Below are 17,288 nucleotides of genomic sequence, written 5' to 3' on the forward strand. Positions count from 1 at the left end.
CTGTGAAAGGATAGACATTTATACATTGTACCAAGGAGTTTTCTTCACGTTGTACCATGAGTATTCATCATTTTGCGGGAAGAAAGGGCCAACGTGATTTGAGCAAAGGATATTGGGAAACTACGGAGAGATCTGGCGGGCGACTCACGTCTCCCGTGCGGGTTCGGCAGAAAAAAGTCTTTGGAAACATGCCTCGAATTGAAATCAACGCGGTGTCCCGATTGCCCGGGGCCACTAATAATTTAGGCCGGGACCACTAGAAAACGACTTTTGACATTTTTGTGACCGTAGAAAAATAACCTACACCAGAATGTCAACTCGTCACCCCCCCCCCCCCCCCAATTTGATCTGTGACAGCCCGCATGGGAACCGCCTTTGATTTGTATTTAGATATTTCCACGCGTGCACTTTAAATTTCCCACCGGTTCGACGTTTGAACCATTGGAGCTCTAGGAATTTCGTTGAACAAGCCCCAAAATACAAGAATAAAGTCCGTTTCAAATGCATTTGCCGATCACCGTTACCTTATATTCCCATCGATTTTATTTCACTTTGCTTCATACGTCGTTCCTTTTCGTTCCTTTTCGCACTTTCGGTACTTTCCTTTTCGTTCCTTTTCGTTCCTATCCAATCTTTTCGTTCCTTTTCGCACTTTCGGTACTTTCCTTTTCGTTCCTTTTCGTTCCTTTTCCTACTTTCGGTACTTTCCTTTTCGTTCCTTTTCGTTCCTTTTCGTTCCTTTTCGTTCCTTTTCGCTCCTTTTCGTTCCTTTTCGTTCCTTTTCGTTCCTTTTCGCTCCTTATCGTTCCTTTTCGCACTTTCGGTACACCGTGCGTAGCTATCAATGCCAGGATGTTAGATTTGGAGGTCGACGATCAAGCGATCCTCTTGCAAAGCAGTTTGTAAGGTTGTGTAAGTTTTGCGGTTCCAGTTGGATTTCATTAAAACTCAGTGCATAGATTATATATTTGGAAACTTCATTTTTTTAAAGCCAAATGTTGTTTCCATGATTTGGTTGATTCGGAACGAATATATACAATGCATTTATTCGCAGTTCCTTCCTGGCGTCCAATTGTTTCCAAATAAAAGGATATTGATTTTGACATTATTGTTTCTCTTTTTGGCTGTCTTTTTTTCTCCAGGATGTCCTGACATTTTCCACCATCTGAACAAGCTTGACTCCATCTACTGCCGCATGCAGGACAACTGTCTCGGATTCAGCTGCTGCTTGACTGTTCCCATTCCACCCTTCAACCTATTCTCTTTGAAATCTTCAGTAATGTTTGATCCTTGTAACATGAGTCTAACCATCGAACTTGGAGACATGAAGGAGACAAAGAATCTGACTTTGCCTAGATTCGGTAAGTACATGTACACGGAAATCATTACCCCTAAAAAATTACCCGTTACTCCATTTCGGTTCATTCTCTTTTTATTGAGACAACTACATATCACTAAAATAGTGTTTTGCAATATGCCCTAAGGTTATAAAGAAGACACATGGAAAAGACCTTACCAACGTCGACTTTCAACACTTCTACGGTGATAAGCTAACTGTTCACAACAAGATGCTTTACAGTTGAGATTAGCCTACAGATCTAGTCTAAAGTACTTTTTGAAAGACATTCTCCGCATACAACCATGTATCCGACTTAGTAGAATGAAATGTGTTGTTCCATTGGTGTTTGCCCATTTGTCTACTATTGGGGGGTTTGACGGTGACGTTGTATGTGTCCTGCATAATTTGGAATTAAAAAAAATTACTTCAAACACTTTCCACAGCTGAGGAGGACGACTACAGCTTCAACAAGTCCTGGACGCTTTTTGATTCCTTCAAAGTTCAAAGAAGCTTCAGAATTAAAAGAGAGAACTCATTCATTGAGGTGATTTCTATCTATGTTATTAAATAAAATTATCTATTCTATTCAAGTGATGGGTGGACACTACATATGTATTTTTCTTGTCAAAGCATATTTATCTATTTATTGGTTTGGCTGTTAAGCACGCACAGCCAGGGCTGACCAACAAGCCTGTGGCTATTACAAACGGCTAGCCCTGCTGACAAAAACAGAGGCAATACAAATGGAATTGGACAAGGACAGGATACTTATCAATAACAATATTCAAGTACAAAAAATACAAATAAAAAAGAACTTTGCAATATATACATGAGTTTATAGTTTCGAAGAGAAAGGCTTGGACAGGTAACCTGAATAATTTCAACCAGTATAAGAATCACCCTTTCTATCTGTAAGCGTTTAGCTGATTGCTGTTATTGAGTTGTCCATCAATTTACAGAGCATCCAACATTAAACATTAAAAAACACGACGCATATATTTGTTATTGCAGATAAATTTGGCTCTGAGGATCTGTTCGAAAGACATCTGTCTTCCTCCTTTGAAAATCGTGAAAGGTGCTAGGATTAAAATCCCGACTTGTCATGCTGAAAGTGCTGCTCCTCAAAAAAACCAAGGTAACAAATACCATTTCTGAGTGACGAGTATGTCATGATATAGCAACCAATAGATAATATTTACTATGTTTATATTTCTCACTTTATACGTAGGGATGAATTACTTTTTACTTTGATTTACTTTTACCTTTTGATTTGAAATTAAATCAATTTTTCGGAAAATGCGCACATCACTTCATGCCCAATAGAGAATTATCATCTCAATAAAAAATGAAGATATAGTTGTGTGTGTGTGTGTGTGTGTGTTTGTGTTTCCGGATATTTGTGATCACCATTACTCTAGAACCTCGGGATGTATTACAATGATATTTAGTATGTGGGTATGGGTTGGGAAGACAAAGGTCAAGGTCAATTTGGAGCCCCCTGGTATGTGACCTTGATACTGCAGCAGATATCCTTTTTTTGTATCTTTTGACCTACATGTGCTAGTCTTTATTTTTTGGTGGCAGATAGCTTGTGACGTAATGAATGCATGGTGTATGTTTGGGTCCCCTAGCATGTTGCTCTGGAACTGCAGGGTCATTTTTGCTCAAAATCTTCTAAGGAGGATAACTGAATAAGGGAACAACAAATTTAGATGATATTTGGTCTGTAGGTAGCTAAGACGGAGATGTACATCATCACATGCTAAATGATTGCACAATCAACATTGTGACCAGTGTAAGTTATCTAAATATATGTACATAAAAAAATATGTACATAAAAATATAAAAAAAATATGTACATAAACAAATATGTACATATTTAAAATATACATATATAAAAAAATATACATATATAAAAAAATATACATATATAAAAATATAAATATACATATATAAAAAAATATGTACATAAACAAGCTTAAATTATATAAATGTGGAGATCATTTACATAATCAGACTATTTTACGGAGATATGAGGTCTGGCTAAGAGTAGCATTTGATAACATATTATCCCTTTGTCTTCAGCAGTGCAATTGATGGAGATGACCTTAGGAGACTTAGAGAAGGAGATTACTTTCTTCCGTCCATGCGGCCTGGATCTAAAACTTCCTGACCTCAACTTAGGAACTTTCGGAGGATGGAACTTTAGTTTGGGCGATCTGCAAGGCTTCAACTTTAATCTGGGGAATTTTCAATTCCCTGATTTCAATTTAGGCGACTTTCCGTTCCCAGGCCTACATCTGAATTGGGGAAATTTACCTGGCTTCGACTTAGGCAATCTACCAAGTCTCTTCTCAAATCTTGTCAACGAACTAAGAGTGTTCATTAAAGGCGGGGTGAGCAATGAAAAACGCAATTATTATTTGTTGTCTAATGCATGATGCTTTGGGTTAATTGAAGCTTATGTAATAGATGGTTGAAATGCATTGGTATGACAGTAATCTAATATTCCTATTTGCGAATAATATATTTACTTTATTCCTGAGTATGAATGAAATTGATATCTGATACTTTGTCATTGCAAATTGTATAAATCAAAACTAATAAACTATAGATGTTGACCGAATGTCAAAATTAGAAAGGTTTTCTTGGCGAACAAAAGCCATAATCTGTTTTTTTGTCGCGTGAGTTAATTGTGTCCTTACACGTTCTTCTCTTATAGTTGATAGGCTCTATCGAGATGGCCATGCAAGATCTTGGCATAGAGCTGAATATGGTCAACAGTTATTTGGTGGGCACTCGTCGCTTTGGACCATGGGACAAAATATTCTTTAATGTCAATCCTGGCTTCCCTCTTGGACCAATATACTTAAGTCTTGGTGAGTATGTACCTCTCATGTCATCTATCCCGTTGTCTAAATATAAACTGAACTGAAATATTTTACCGTTGGGGCACCTAAAACTGACAATCAGTTTTCGTCACCCTTCTCGGTTTTCTTTTTTCTTCATGTTGCACCAAGAGTCATGCCATTCTTTTGATATTATCCTCCCTATCCCTGCATGCATCCTCCTCCCTGAATGTTTCCTTGTCCATATATACTACTTCAGTTTATTTTCTTTACATGCATCGCTCTGTCAATTTATGTGTTAACGCAAATATGAACAATGAACAATTTGTCTAAAACACGTACTGTATAAAGTAATGTGTTTTCAAAGAAATCCAGGAATTTAAGTAAAATAATTAGTACTTCTAATTAAAATTAGAACTGATCTTACTTAGCGGACTGGGCACGCACGCTGCAACCTCAAAATCGCTGCAGTCAGCTGGAAAAAAAACAGGTTCATAAAATCGTTCAATGACTGTAAACGGAGGATATAGACGATTCTAGAAGAGTATTAGACGTACTATTGTTAAAAGGCTTTGAGAAGCGTTCCAATGTTCATCTCTTGAGAACAACTTATTCTAAAATGGCCATTCGAAAGGGTTGGTTTTAAATCTTTGTACGCATTGATGCTCATACAAATATGGATGGCCACAGTTGCACAGTACATTTGTACAACGTGTTTTGAATTGCATGAAATACAGCTTGAAGTGGGTTTCTTACAGTATTTGGAGCCGGGGGGTATGCCGGCGTGGACTTGGAAGCTGGGGTATCTTTGATGAAAATGTCAGCCTATGTAAGTCATTTTAAATTAATTTGAATTCATTTGCTTGTGTAGAAATGCTGCAAGGTTTGTAGCAAAAGAATATTTCCCATGGAAGATGAATGTAACTGAATGTGTAGATGCAAACCTCCATGGGCAGGTTGAAAGTCTGCTGGTTGTAATGAACGACAAAGTATATGAATATGAATGAACAATTAAAATCATATTGCATATTGAATGAAATAACAGTTCGGAATCGTATTTTCTCTGTTTCAGGGTCTTGTAACGCCAAAGGCCGGTGCCATTGTAGGCGCTGGTCTCAGGGTACAGTTTTTGGCGCTAGTTGGAGAGTTGAAATTAACGGGACACATCCTAACGACCGACTTTCCAACAAGGGCAGAAATAGCATTCAACAAATTTCCCCTCAATGTCAGGTCAGAAAGAGTTGTCTACTTTAAATATATTCCATTTGAATATACCCAGTGAATTACGCATAATAATTACCCAATTTATTTAAAATTGATGCTTGGGGTGTAAAAATGATTCATGTCTAAATATGTTGAACGGCATGGTATTACGAAGTGTAAGTGTCTACACAAGAGTTCCGAGACTTCATACAACATACCTCGACAAATGATATTATCATAAATACTTGTCCTTGGTTATGCAAATAAGGAACTTATTTACATAAATTGCATCAATTGCATCATCTTCTGCATGGAAATAGCACGCATGGTTGGAAGAACGAAAAATCTTAACTTAGCAAAGAATGTTTTTGTAGCAATTCATTTTGAATTATGTACATGCGACCCCGATTAACTTATGTTGATGGCATTGCTGCCCCTACGGCCGGTGAGGCTATGGGACCGGTGAGGTGGCCCTGATTCGCATGATTTATGTCTAATAACGTTCACTTTAAGTTGCTTAGTAATGCCTTATGTATCGAATTCCCATCATTTACCACTATGGATTATAGTATTTTCTCATGATTATGCAATTTAATCGCCCCATGTAATTCAAACAAAGAAATCTTTTTTAAAAAGTTGTGCCTTGCCGCGTATTTTATGTTATTTTGGTAAGTTAGACTAGATTCTACGCTAAAAATCCCGAGTTCCACATGTCGCCCCCCTCCCCCCTCATTATCATAATTTATGTCAGATGAATTATTGGCACATTAAACAGGTTTTGTAAAACTTTTTGACCCACAATGAATATGCATTATTTTTTATTACAAACTAAGTTCCTTCTGATGCAATTTGTGATATATATTTATATAAATATGGTGAGTTAAAGCGTAGATTTATTACGCTAGACCACATACAGTAACATGCGTCTAGAAGAGCGTTTTAATACTCGCCTGGAATGTACCATTGTCTAACTAAGCCATGAAACTCGGCAAGGAAAGAAGGGCCTTTGGAAGGGGCTTTGGAAGGGCTGGGTTAACAGGTCCGTCCATTGATCCATGGATCCATGGAAGAAAGCTGGCGTAAAGCCTTGCCTGGCGGCAAGGCAAAAAAAGCAGCAAGGGAGTCCATACCCATACCAATTACTGTGTGTCCCAATAGCTTTATACCACTTAAAAGTTACGACTACAGAATGCCGAAAACACTCGAAATCAAAATTGATAGTTTCGCTGCAGTACATAAGAAAGCCGCTAGGGGTCCATTATCGTAATATCATCAGGATCGATCAAAGGCTTCTCGAGTTATGCTGTTCTTTAATACAAAAATAATTTTCTTGGCAAGGGTAAGAAGTGGCTAAACCCGAACCTGAAAATGTTATACTGGCCTACGTATCCAGTAACACCAAAGACAGACAGAGACATACACACCAAAAACAAAAATTTCCATCATGGAGGTCTTAACAGGGACCATCCATCCCAAGTATCTGTATCTGTACCTGTATCCATATAGCCAGTAAAACCGCCATTCCATTCAGCGTAACGTAGCAGCGACCATGTGTGTGTTTACTATTATTATCCATAAGTATTTTCAAACCTCCATAATCATTTTTCAAGTCGATTCCATACTTGTCAAACATTAAGATTTCCTTCTCACGTTGTGTATACTCTTAAGTTGTAGTAAGCAATTTGCAACAGTTTCTAAATAAATAATTATTTAATTTTTCGCATTTTCGTAATGTAAAGGTTGTTCAAGTACATTTTCGTCTTTTAAGACGAAAACATTCTTGCATTCCAAATAAGTCAGGCTACCACAAAGGTGATGCAAAAAAAGAATAGCACGGTGATTTGACATAGAAAAAGTTGTCGACAATAACCATTGGACTAATTATTTTCTTTCAGGGTACGGATGGACATGGTTATGATTCCATTGCGACTGGAACTTCGCGGAAAAGTGATAGCAGAAATTTCTCTCTTTGGGAAGACGTTAAGTAAGACGATTATCAATATCCTGATCTGGCAATATGAGACACCTGCTGTCACCGGCAACATTTTCAACACAGGTCTTCCAGAGCCAGACCTTACTCCGCCGAAGTTCAGGAAATTTACATTTGATGTAAGAATGTTCTCTTTTAGTCTTTATGTTGCCTTTAAGACATTTTGCATCTAAAAAAAAGCTGATTCCATAGCATGATATTGCAGTGGGCTAGAAGTTCATTCTATCATTCGCATGATACATGCATGTAGAGTACAGGCCAGATTCATAATATGTACGTCTGGCTTAAATGATCAATAACCCTCAAAGAAGTTTCAACTGCCAGTAGTTTTAACTGCCAATGGACTATTGGCGTACGCCATATTGAAAAAAATGAGGGCATGATGAACTATATAAACGATAAACTTTAACGACAATTAAATATCAAAGTTATATCTTTGTTATTTTTATTTTAATCTCCATTGCCATTTTCCACCACCAGTTTGAAAATGGGATCGCCTTTTCGAAGAGGGCCGCCATCACCACACATTGCGAGGTCGAGCAGGTCGCAGGCCGAGACGTTGTAGAACCCGCCTTTCAACTGGAGGTAGCGGCAGAAGATGATGTCAGCCAAGTGAAGCTGACTTATGATGTTGGGACGTACAGAGGTGGGAGTGACGTGGTGATGAATGAAGATCTCGGAGGGCCATCAAACATTATTGTCAGGGTAACTTATTTTTGTATCGTTGATTTGTTTAAAGACAAAGTACTGGTTGTTGACAGCAGTATGAGTGTGAAAACTACATGTCCATAACCGCACTATAACCGTTAGATTTGTAAAGAAAATATCTCACCGGAAACTTGTGAAAAGTTTAACTCTTATTTTTTTTCGATTAGCTGATTGCTTCAATGACAATGTCTGCTTCTTAATGTCCTATTGTAACGCGGTGGAAATTGTTTATTGCAATTCACCATATATTTATAATTAACCCTATTCGGACGAGGGGGGAGGTTTTTTTGAGGCCAGTGCCAACTTTCCTATAAAGCCCGAACGGCTTACACTAGAGCCGCCAAATTTGGTCACTTGGCTTGAAATTAAGTTGGCATCAAATTAACAAATTTAAAAAATTTGGAAAGTTTTTGTTGTTGCGAGACTTGCTTGGCGAAAATTGGAAAGTCGGACCCAAGATGGCGTACCACAACTGGTATCTTATTTTATGACGTTATTTTGACGTCATTGATGTTGCTATTGTCAACATAAGTCGTGGCAGACATCATAAGTATATGTACACTAGCTGTTGCATACCTTGAAGTTTTCTTCGAATGCCCTATTTATTTATATTTCCATGGTTACAGCCTACAATCCCAAAGCTAGTCATATTACATTTTAAGGCCGTCAAATGTCTTAGAAACTATTTATTGTTGTTTTACATCATTCTCTAAAGCTTGGTTGCCATATGATAAACCGTTTAGGAGTTATAGGAAGTTATAGGAGTTTTAATCGCAGGCCTCAAAAGCACCCCCCCCCCCCCACACACACACACACTTTCAGATAAAAAAAGCCCGGTCTGAATAGGGTTAAAGAAAATATCAATTATGGCTATATTTTTTAGGAAATGAAAGGCGGTGTGCCGCTTTATTTCACTGTCACTGCAACGAACTCTGGTGGAGGAAACGCAAAGGTGACTTGTGAGCTTCCCACCTATGACGTCACCTTACCTGGAGGGCGTGTCACTCCGGATTTCCTCACCACAAGCCATCCCAACATCCTCCGCGCATCAGCTGTGGCTCACGATGATTCCGTCATTCTTCACAAAAGGGTAAAAGCTATTCACGAAATGTCAACACCAATGCATCATTTGCAGAGGCGATAGATTTTACTGTTAATTTGCCCATACAGACATTAAGAAGACATACAGGTCTCTTAGTAGTCCATTTCACAACACGGCGGAATCACGGGTTATCAAAACAATCGGTTATATGAAATAGATTTCGCAGTCCATCATATGTTATGCTTAGAGTGATGCTTTCAGCTTTCATTAACACAGCAACTAGCCTCTTGGTTTTAGAAATCATATTTGGCCAATACATTGAAATGGTGCTAATTTCTTGTTTTACCTACCTGTGCTATAGGCAGCAGTTGGCTATGGCAGGAAGGTTTACGGAGATCAGGTCTTGCCTTGGCATGACGTCAATACGACTGCAAACACATTGATAAACCCGGTGGTGTCGTCTATTTTGGAAAGATTTACAGGTGAGTTTACTCCATGTCATCACCATTGTGTTCCTCCATTGTGTAGCAAATTTGTGGTTATTGCTCCATTCATGAAGTAGAACTGATATATTTTCCTTTGTCATCACGTAAAGGCCCACGGCCGGGAAAGGTAATCTCAACCCCAGTTGAAACTTCAATAGTTGACATCCCGGAGCAGTGTGCCTCGGAGTGCTTGAAGCTTCCTGCATACAAATGTCTCAGCTTCAACTATGACTACGGAAATGGTGACTGCGAACTGTTGGAGGAGATAGAGGGACACGGTGTAGAGATACATGTGGTATGTAAGCATCTGGCATGGGATGTGGTAGTTAGAGCTAATTTAGAAGAGCTGTTGACAATACACTGTGAATGTTTTCCTATAGGTAAATCAATGGAAAAATATCAGACAAAAGGATCCACTGATTGCAATATGTTGTTTAATCATGTGTATGTCAGGTCGGTCATTTCCACCATTTCGAGCGGCTCGGCGTTGGTCACAGTGTGGAGTTCCGGCACGACGATCTACAGCTGAGTCACAATGTTCTCTACTACTTCAACTTCTTCCTCAATAATACAATTGGTAACGTACAATTACTTATTTACTTTATATTTGTGCTATTGTTCATATAACATACAGTCAGCATACCAGTCAATATAAAGCAGCTTCAAGTCTGGCGACATTTTTAAGAGAGCTAACGGGGGCCGCCCTAAGATGGTTCCCGTCGTAAGACGGTACGGATTTTTTGCTGATCTTATTATCCATAAGTACACCGTGTTTGTTGCCACTGACTGTGCTGATTACAAAGGTAAATAAACCAAGTCCATGCACACAGCTTTAATTTGCATTCCAAGTATACTTTAACATATTTATTTCATGTTTAAAAAAAAACCAGAATTCTAACAGTAATGTTGACAGTGCTGAATCACTGCGGTCACCGGCCTCTGCGTATTGGCGGATCGTGTCGCTAACTATACGAACTCTTCCAAGCAGTCACACAACTGCCATGATACACATAAATAAAGCCCCATAAAACACTATGAATATGGGTCTTCAAATGTTTGTTGAGTAGAAAAGCAACCAAAAGGAAGCGACATAAACATTGCCACCATTGTACTCCCAAGGGAGTGTGGCCGTGAAGGTGGCAGACTAGAGAACGCTCCAAAGATTTATTTGACTGTAACAAATGATTCGTGCTGTCAATGAAAATAAGACTTGATAGAGAGATGTAGATGATATTTTCATAAAATCAGACAGAGTTTTGTTGATGTTGGCGGTGTCGTTTTTTCGTAATGTTTTTTTTAGTCGGGCATTCACAATCAGTGCATTCAGTCCATTGCCCGTAAAAACATCAGCTGGATTGTTCTAGGTACAGCCTTCCTCATGTGAGACAAGAAGTACATACAGTCACGATTTTACTGTCAAAAGAAAGCTAAAATATCATACTATTAATTATTTTCTGTGTACTTATATATAAATCTACCACTTACTTCTGAAGAGAGCAAAACGTAAAAAGTGTACCAAGTTAGGCACACTGTCCAGCGTAGCACAAAATTGGAAGGTTACATACACGAAATTGTCTCACAGTGTTTGCCGCTTGTAACACGCAGCGCGAAAGGTTCATGAACCACATGAATGCATTTCTTATTCAAGTATGTTGTTCAAATCTATGTGTAAAAAATTCAGTCATCAAAATTTGACCACTCAGGCAACTAGCGATGGAGCGCCATGAGTTTGAGCGCAAGAAAAAGCGTACCGTGTTGGGGCACCTCCCGTTAAGTATGTTCATGTTGTACAGAGGAAAAGCTGGCAATGACTAATGAACAACTTACACCTTCATGAACGTCACAATATGTGTACCAGGGGGAGTTCATGATACCCTCATCTGACAACAATATTTTTGCAGCTTTTTTTACAGCTTTACTGTTCTCTTATGCCATTAACGGATGCTACAAGGTTCTTAGCATAGTTTTTTTTACGTAACTCCTCGTCTCCAGGTTACGTCAACACGTTGACGTCCCCCGGTGTTCTGGCTGACTTCACCCCTCCGAGCCCAGGTCCGCTGGAGAACGTCATCATGGACGTACTGATGACTGAGGACTGTGGGGACTTTGTTCTGGACCACTGGGAACAGTTCAAATGTGGAGAACAGACGCCTCTACCAAACCATAGGTATATGAGTAACAAAACTAGCCAAACAGAGTAGCAAATTCACCAAATAACTTGAAACATGATTGTGTCTTGTTGTGGTTGTTGTGTGTATGTGTATTTGTCGTTTCTTTATTGATAAAAACAAATTCTTGCCCGGAGGCTAATAGCAGGTAACATGAAAGTAAACAGACAAACAAATAGTGTGTAACCGTATAAGATATGTCTACTTTAGTCTAAAAGCTGACTCTAAACTGCAACACGAATAAATGATTTTGATGATATGAATCCCATGCCAACAGGTGGATAGTTGACGGCCAGGGATCCCGAACTGTTTTCAACGGACATGAACCGCTGGTGGATATGCTATACACCCGCGCTAACAGATATGTGTCAGGTTAGTGAACTGCATTTTTTTTATACATCTACCATTACCACCATTTTTACATTTTAACACAAATATTTATCATCCACATAATACACCACGTCTAAAATTGCACCGGCATTTCTTTCAATCTAGAACAAAACGAATCTTTGTGATAATGTTTCCCCTGTAGCCAACTGGGATGGTTTCCACGACAACGAAACCGGTCTCCACGGTTATTCCTGGACTGTAGGAAGAACTCCATGTGGACAGGATGTCCATCCTCACATAGACCCGCATGCGCACCTGTTCGACGTGTCTGAATGGACGCACGAAGGATTGGCTAGTCCTTTGTTCTTGGAAGGTAGTGTGATATTCTATATATTATTAGTCCCTTACAAAGAAGATGGTAGTAACATCTTATATGTGCAATATATACTTAACAATTCTATGTATGTAAGTGTTAGAGCATGATCACGTGGCCTACTATGGGCAGATAGAGTCGCTCCACCCACAAGGGTCTTTTAACACCCGAAATGAAATCAAGAAACCACGTTTTAGAACTTGGCCACGTTTTAGAACATGGCCACTAGCCAGAATATTCTCTATGTTTTCAGTGTCTCTTTTTAGGATATCACATTATATTCATACGCCTAATTGTCAAAGCCTGCTTGAACGACCTTTGCAGGACGTACCTCCCTTGTTAGATGGGCAAGCCTAATTGAATTAAGGGTTAATGACCCGCCCCGAGGTGTATATGGTGTCATAACGCCTGGTCGCCGGTGTCGATTCATTCTGACCAATCAGAGGAGAGATACCCGCCTGCCTGGCCGGAATCTATGTGTTACTGCGTCATAACCAACGTGGAACGGGGACTTCTGATTGGTCCGCGGCGCCTGGCTTTATGATAATTACCTTTGTAGGCCGATGAATGGCCTAGACAAGCAAATTACATCGTGTGTCCTCAGGGATGTGAGAGCCAGACATTGGTCTAAGAAAAATGTGTGGTTCTATTTTATGCAAATGAGTTCATAGTACCACACATTTTTCATGGTATCACACTTTCTGCACTATGAGGTTATAAACACAGTAATTGAAGGGCTCTGACTGACTAGATGGCATTGTCTACGTTCTAAGTTATGATTATCATTATCATTATTAGCACACAGTCTCGTCAGCCGATCGATTTACCTGTTGTGTGAGTGACAGGGATTTCAGGATTGTACAGTTGCACAGTAGCATGCCTGTTGCAGTCAGCCTAAATCGGACAACCTCTGCTCCAGAAGCGGAACTAAACCTGGACCAAGTGCGCTACGTAGATTGTTGAATATGTAATTTCTTTATTATTTAGATGGAAAATATCACGTCACGGTTCGACCTATCAATAACGTTGAGTTCGGCGGTGTCATGGCAACAACGGTCTGTCACACCACACCATACACCATCGACAACACACCACCATTCGTACATCGCATTCACAACGTACAGTATGATGAGGAGGCCTACGCGATTTCCGCCGAGTATAATGTCAGGTATGTATATATATATATATATATATATACGTATTTCAAATTAAATTTCATTGCTTGTAATGATGTTTCTATTACTATCATTTACTCTAAGAAATACGAGTTGCATATAGCACGGTTCAACATATTCCTTACATGGCTATGATTTTCTCCGGCACTGCAGATAAAGCAAAAGTACACCCATGTATAGGATATTGCTTATATTGGTAGGAAAGACACGTTGATGCTGTGCTTCTGCGTATGAAGTTTACCATGTATTTATTCTCTTTGTTTACAGCGATCCCCTTTCCGACATTCGGGAGATTGACTTTGGACTCGGACGGACCAAACGTGACGTACACCTGATGGACTGGTATCGTCATGGCAACACAACACACACGTCTGTCAACTTTCATATTCCCGATGGGGTACCTGCATGGGTCAAAGTTAGGGCAATAAACAACGGTATGACATGCCTTTTTAGTTCACCCTTTTCGCGCAGCATTGTCATTTTAACTTAATTCATATAAAAAGATGGGTCCAGTCAAAAAGGAGAATGATGGACATTTTGGGAAACATTATGATAACATTCTGATGTGCTGAAAGTTTACTGTCTTTGACTTTGATTTAAGAACATCGGATGAAATAAAATTGAGCAATTAGAAACGGTACATGTAAGTCCTTCCATTCTCAGAACACTTAGAAGTCATGACAAGATATTACAAGCTGCAAAGCTTACGTTTTTGACCCATAAACAATAAATTTGATAATCAATTTGTTCATAATAGCTTATAGTCACTGTATGTTGATGGCACGAATGTGAAATCGCGAAGCGTCATCGGCAGCGAGTTAGGCTCAGGCCGAAGAGGTTCTGAGTTAGAATCCTTCCATGTCACCGATATTGTGCCCTTGGGAAAGACTACACGACTTTCCTCACTTGACTCAGGTGTAAAAACGAGAAAAAGATTGCACGAGAAGTATACCATTAGCCAGGTCCCGGCTGCATGACCGTTATATGCCACTACATGTACGTACCACAGTAACAAAATTTAATGTGAAAAAAGGAACAAAGTTGTGTGAGAGTCTAACAAAAGTGTGAGTGTGCAACAAAATGATAAAAGCAACATGAAGCAATTGTGTTGATGCTCACTGTTGACACGATGCTTCTAAAAAAGGGATGAGAACCTTTTTTTAGAAGCATGTTTATGAAAGGGTCTTATAGAGATGTTTATGAAAATAAAATAAAAACTGCATGAATAGACCTTCCAAGAGATTTTCAACTAAGGTATCATTATGATATAGTTGGAAATCTCACAACCGAATCATCCTTTTTCAGTGGACCTACGTGAAGTTGGACATTCTGAATCTCCAATTCTCGTTGACACGACACCTCCAGCTGTTGGGATACTTTACGATGGCAGCGTCCACGGACATGACCTGAAATTCACATCTGACCCCAGAAAGATATGTGCGAATTGGAAGGACTTCCATGATGAGGAGAGTGGGCTGAGTAAGAAAAACAATTGATTTTCACAACGATACAGTTAATATGACTACCAAACCAGGTGACTTATCCTAAGGTTTAGTTGGGAACAATTCTAATTAAGATAATAAGTTTTTCTTTAATATTCATAATTTATGCTAATTCAATGACGCCATCGGTTGAAATCCGGTTAAGATGGTGGACTGTAGCATTCATTCAAATTATATATGTTAATACTTATAAAGATTCTTAAATTTTGTGCGGTATCGGCTTGTGAAAGGAAGTTTTCCAACAATACCTTTCCTTTATTTAAAGGTCACTACCTATGGGGAGTGGGTTCATCACGTGGTATGGACGACGTGGTTTTGCTAACTGAGTACCCCCACTCGGCATCAGAGGCATGCTCTGATGTGCAACTTATTCACAACACAACGTACTTCTCCGTGCTTGTGGCAGTCAACAATGGGCACAAACATTTGAACGTGACAGCGTGGTCAGATGGAGGTACCCTTTATTAAACACAATACCTTATCTATGTTGTTCGGAATAATGAGATGATGAAATGTATTTCAAAATAATTTCTTGCATTTCATGAAAATGGTTGTAATAAGTACTATAATAATGATGAAATTGTGCATAAGAATTTTATCCAGAGTTTTTAATCCCCCGGCCCCCAAAATGTAATAATATTACATCAACAATATCATGTGGCATCTGATATGACATCGCAAAAAACACTTTCTTCTGAAGTTCTGTTTGACGCAACACCACCCTTGGAGGGGACCTTACGTGACGGTTTGGAGCCAGACTCAGACTTGGAGTTCTCGTCCGAACCTTCCACCGTGTCCGCCAACTGGGACGGCTACAGCGACCCAGAATCAGACATTTCCGACTACGCAGTTACTGTGCAAAGAACATCTCTTAAAGGTACTAATAGTAGTAGCTTTGTGCTCCTTTCATGCAACGTATATGTCACCGAGTTACGCGGTATGCTATTTCGTCACATAAAACGTGTTTTTTGCTTTTGAATGCACTACCAAAAATGACTTTTGCTTGTTTCTCTTACCCCATGGACAATTCTTATATGAAGAAAAATACTCTTGCAAGAAGAAAATTTAGAATAAAGTTCTAAGCAAAACAAGAATCTACCAAAAATTCTCACGCAAAGAACAATTTTTTTATTCTACTTGGGTGAAGAAAATTTTTCTCACAACTAAGAATTTTCCGAAACTTTAAGTAAGCAAATCTTCTTGTTTTTTGTTATGATGCAAGAAAAAATTCTAGAAATGATTGCTTTTTTCTATAACTCTTAAGAAATACAAGAATTTTCGCTCTTGATGTAAGAAAAGTATTCTTGGTGTAAGAATATTAGATCTCAAAAATGTCTCAAAAGTTCAAGCAAAAATTTGCTTGCCCCATGGACAAGTACGTTTTTCTAAGATTTCTTGGGGACAGAATAATTTTCTTCCCGGAAGATAAATTTTCTGTGAGGAAGAAAAACAAGATACACAAAAGAAATGATTTTTGGTAGTGTGCATATTAAGCTCCCACTTACTCAAAATGCTCATCTGGTCATATCAATGTATTCTCTTCGAGATATAATGTCTATACGCGTTTCGTAACAAATTTTACATAGACCGATGGACTGATTTCTATTTCTATCTTCAGGGAACTTTTCGCATCCTCCAGAGATTATTCATCAGAAAACATCGGTTGGGCCTGTTGCCACTCATATCAACTGGCACAAGTTCCACCTACATCATGGAGATCGCGTGTCTGTTCAGCTTGAGGCAACCAATCAGGCGATGGCTTCTACCTTGACGTCATCAAATGGCTTCGTAATGGACCTGACCAAACCTGTGATGGTTCACCTGGGAGATGGGACGGAGCCGGGAAAGGACAGAGAATTCTCGGTGGCCTTTGAGTTTTTCCAGATCAAAGCATATAGCCTTAACATTAACCTTAACATTAACGGAACCTTAACATTATCAGCCACGAAGCTTTATTTCTGATACCGTTATGGCTGAATTGATATAGATGAGATGGGGTTTATAATTAAACTGCCTGTAGTGTGTTGATATTTCATTCAAACGAATACAGTAACGACCAGCGCGCAACACATTTCCCATATATAAACAAAAAAGCATAACTAATATCATTGTTTACATGTATAT

The 17,288-nt window shown here is 39.0% G+C and overlaps 1 protein-coding gene across 2 annotated transcripts in view; it reads left to right on the forward strand.

Annotated features, from left to right (window-relative positions):
* The window catches only part of LOC118410558, a 28,352-nt gene extending 11,113 nt beyond the window's left edge, over window positions 1–17,239 (forward strand). For both annotated transcript variants that reach the window (XM_035812330.1, XM_035812331.1), the window contains exons 17-38: window positions 1,143–1,361; window positions 1,783–1,883; window positions 2,351–2,474; window positions 3,428–3,735; window positions 4,062–4,218; window positions 4,947–5,017; window positions 5,261–5,418; window positions 7,287–7,500; window positions 7,862–8,086; window positions 8,973–9,179; window positions 9,493–9,613; window positions 9,727–9,911; window positions 10,070–10,193; window positions 11,609–11,783; window positions 12,062–12,156; window positions 12,317–12,487; window positions 13,475–13,655; window positions 13,930–14,096; window positions 14,968–15,141; window positions 15,430–15,618; window positions 15,865–16,041; window positions 16,783–17,239. In XM_035812330.1, the coding sequence (XP_035668223.1) occupies window positions 1,143–1,361; window positions 1,783–1,883; window positions 2,351–2,474; window positions 3,428–3,735; window positions 4,062–4,218; window positions 4,947–5,017; window positions 5,261–5,418; window positions 7,287–7,500; window positions 7,862–8,086; window positions 8,973–9,179; window positions 9,493–9,613; window positions 9,727–9,911; window positions 10,070–10,193; window positions 11,609–11,783; window positions 12,062–12,156; window positions 12,317–12,487; window positions 13,475–13,655; window positions 13,930–14,096; window positions 14,968–15,141; window positions 15,430–15,618; window positions 15,865–16,041; window positions 16,783–17,126 (3,887 nt within the window). In that variant the 3' untranslated portion in view covers window positions 17,127–17,239. The remainder of the gene's footprint in view (window positions 1–1,142; window positions 1,362–1,782; window positions 1,884–2,350; window positions 2,475–3,427; window positions 3,736–4,061; window positions 4,219–4,946; window positions 5,018–5,260; window positions 5,419–7,286; window positions 7,501–7,861; window positions 8,087–8,972; window positions 9,180–9,492; window positions 9,614–9,726; window positions 9,912–10,069; window positions 10,194–11,608; window positions 11,784–12,061; window positions 12,157–12,316; window positions 12,488–13,474; window positions 13,656–13,929; window positions 14,097–14,967; window positions 15,142–15,429; window positions 15,619–15,864; window positions 16,042–16,782) is intronic.
* Window positions 17,240–17,288: the final 49 nt, after the last annotated feature.

The sequence above is a fragment of the Branchiostoma floridae genome, chromosome 2 (assembly GCF_000003815.2).
Source record: "Branchiostoma floridae strain S238N-H82 chromosome 2, Bfl_VNyyK, whole genome shotgun sequence".
Classification (NCBI taxonomy): Eukaryota; Metazoa; Chordata; class Leptocardii; order Amphioxiformes; family Branchiostomatidae; genus Branchiostoma; species Branchiostoma floridae.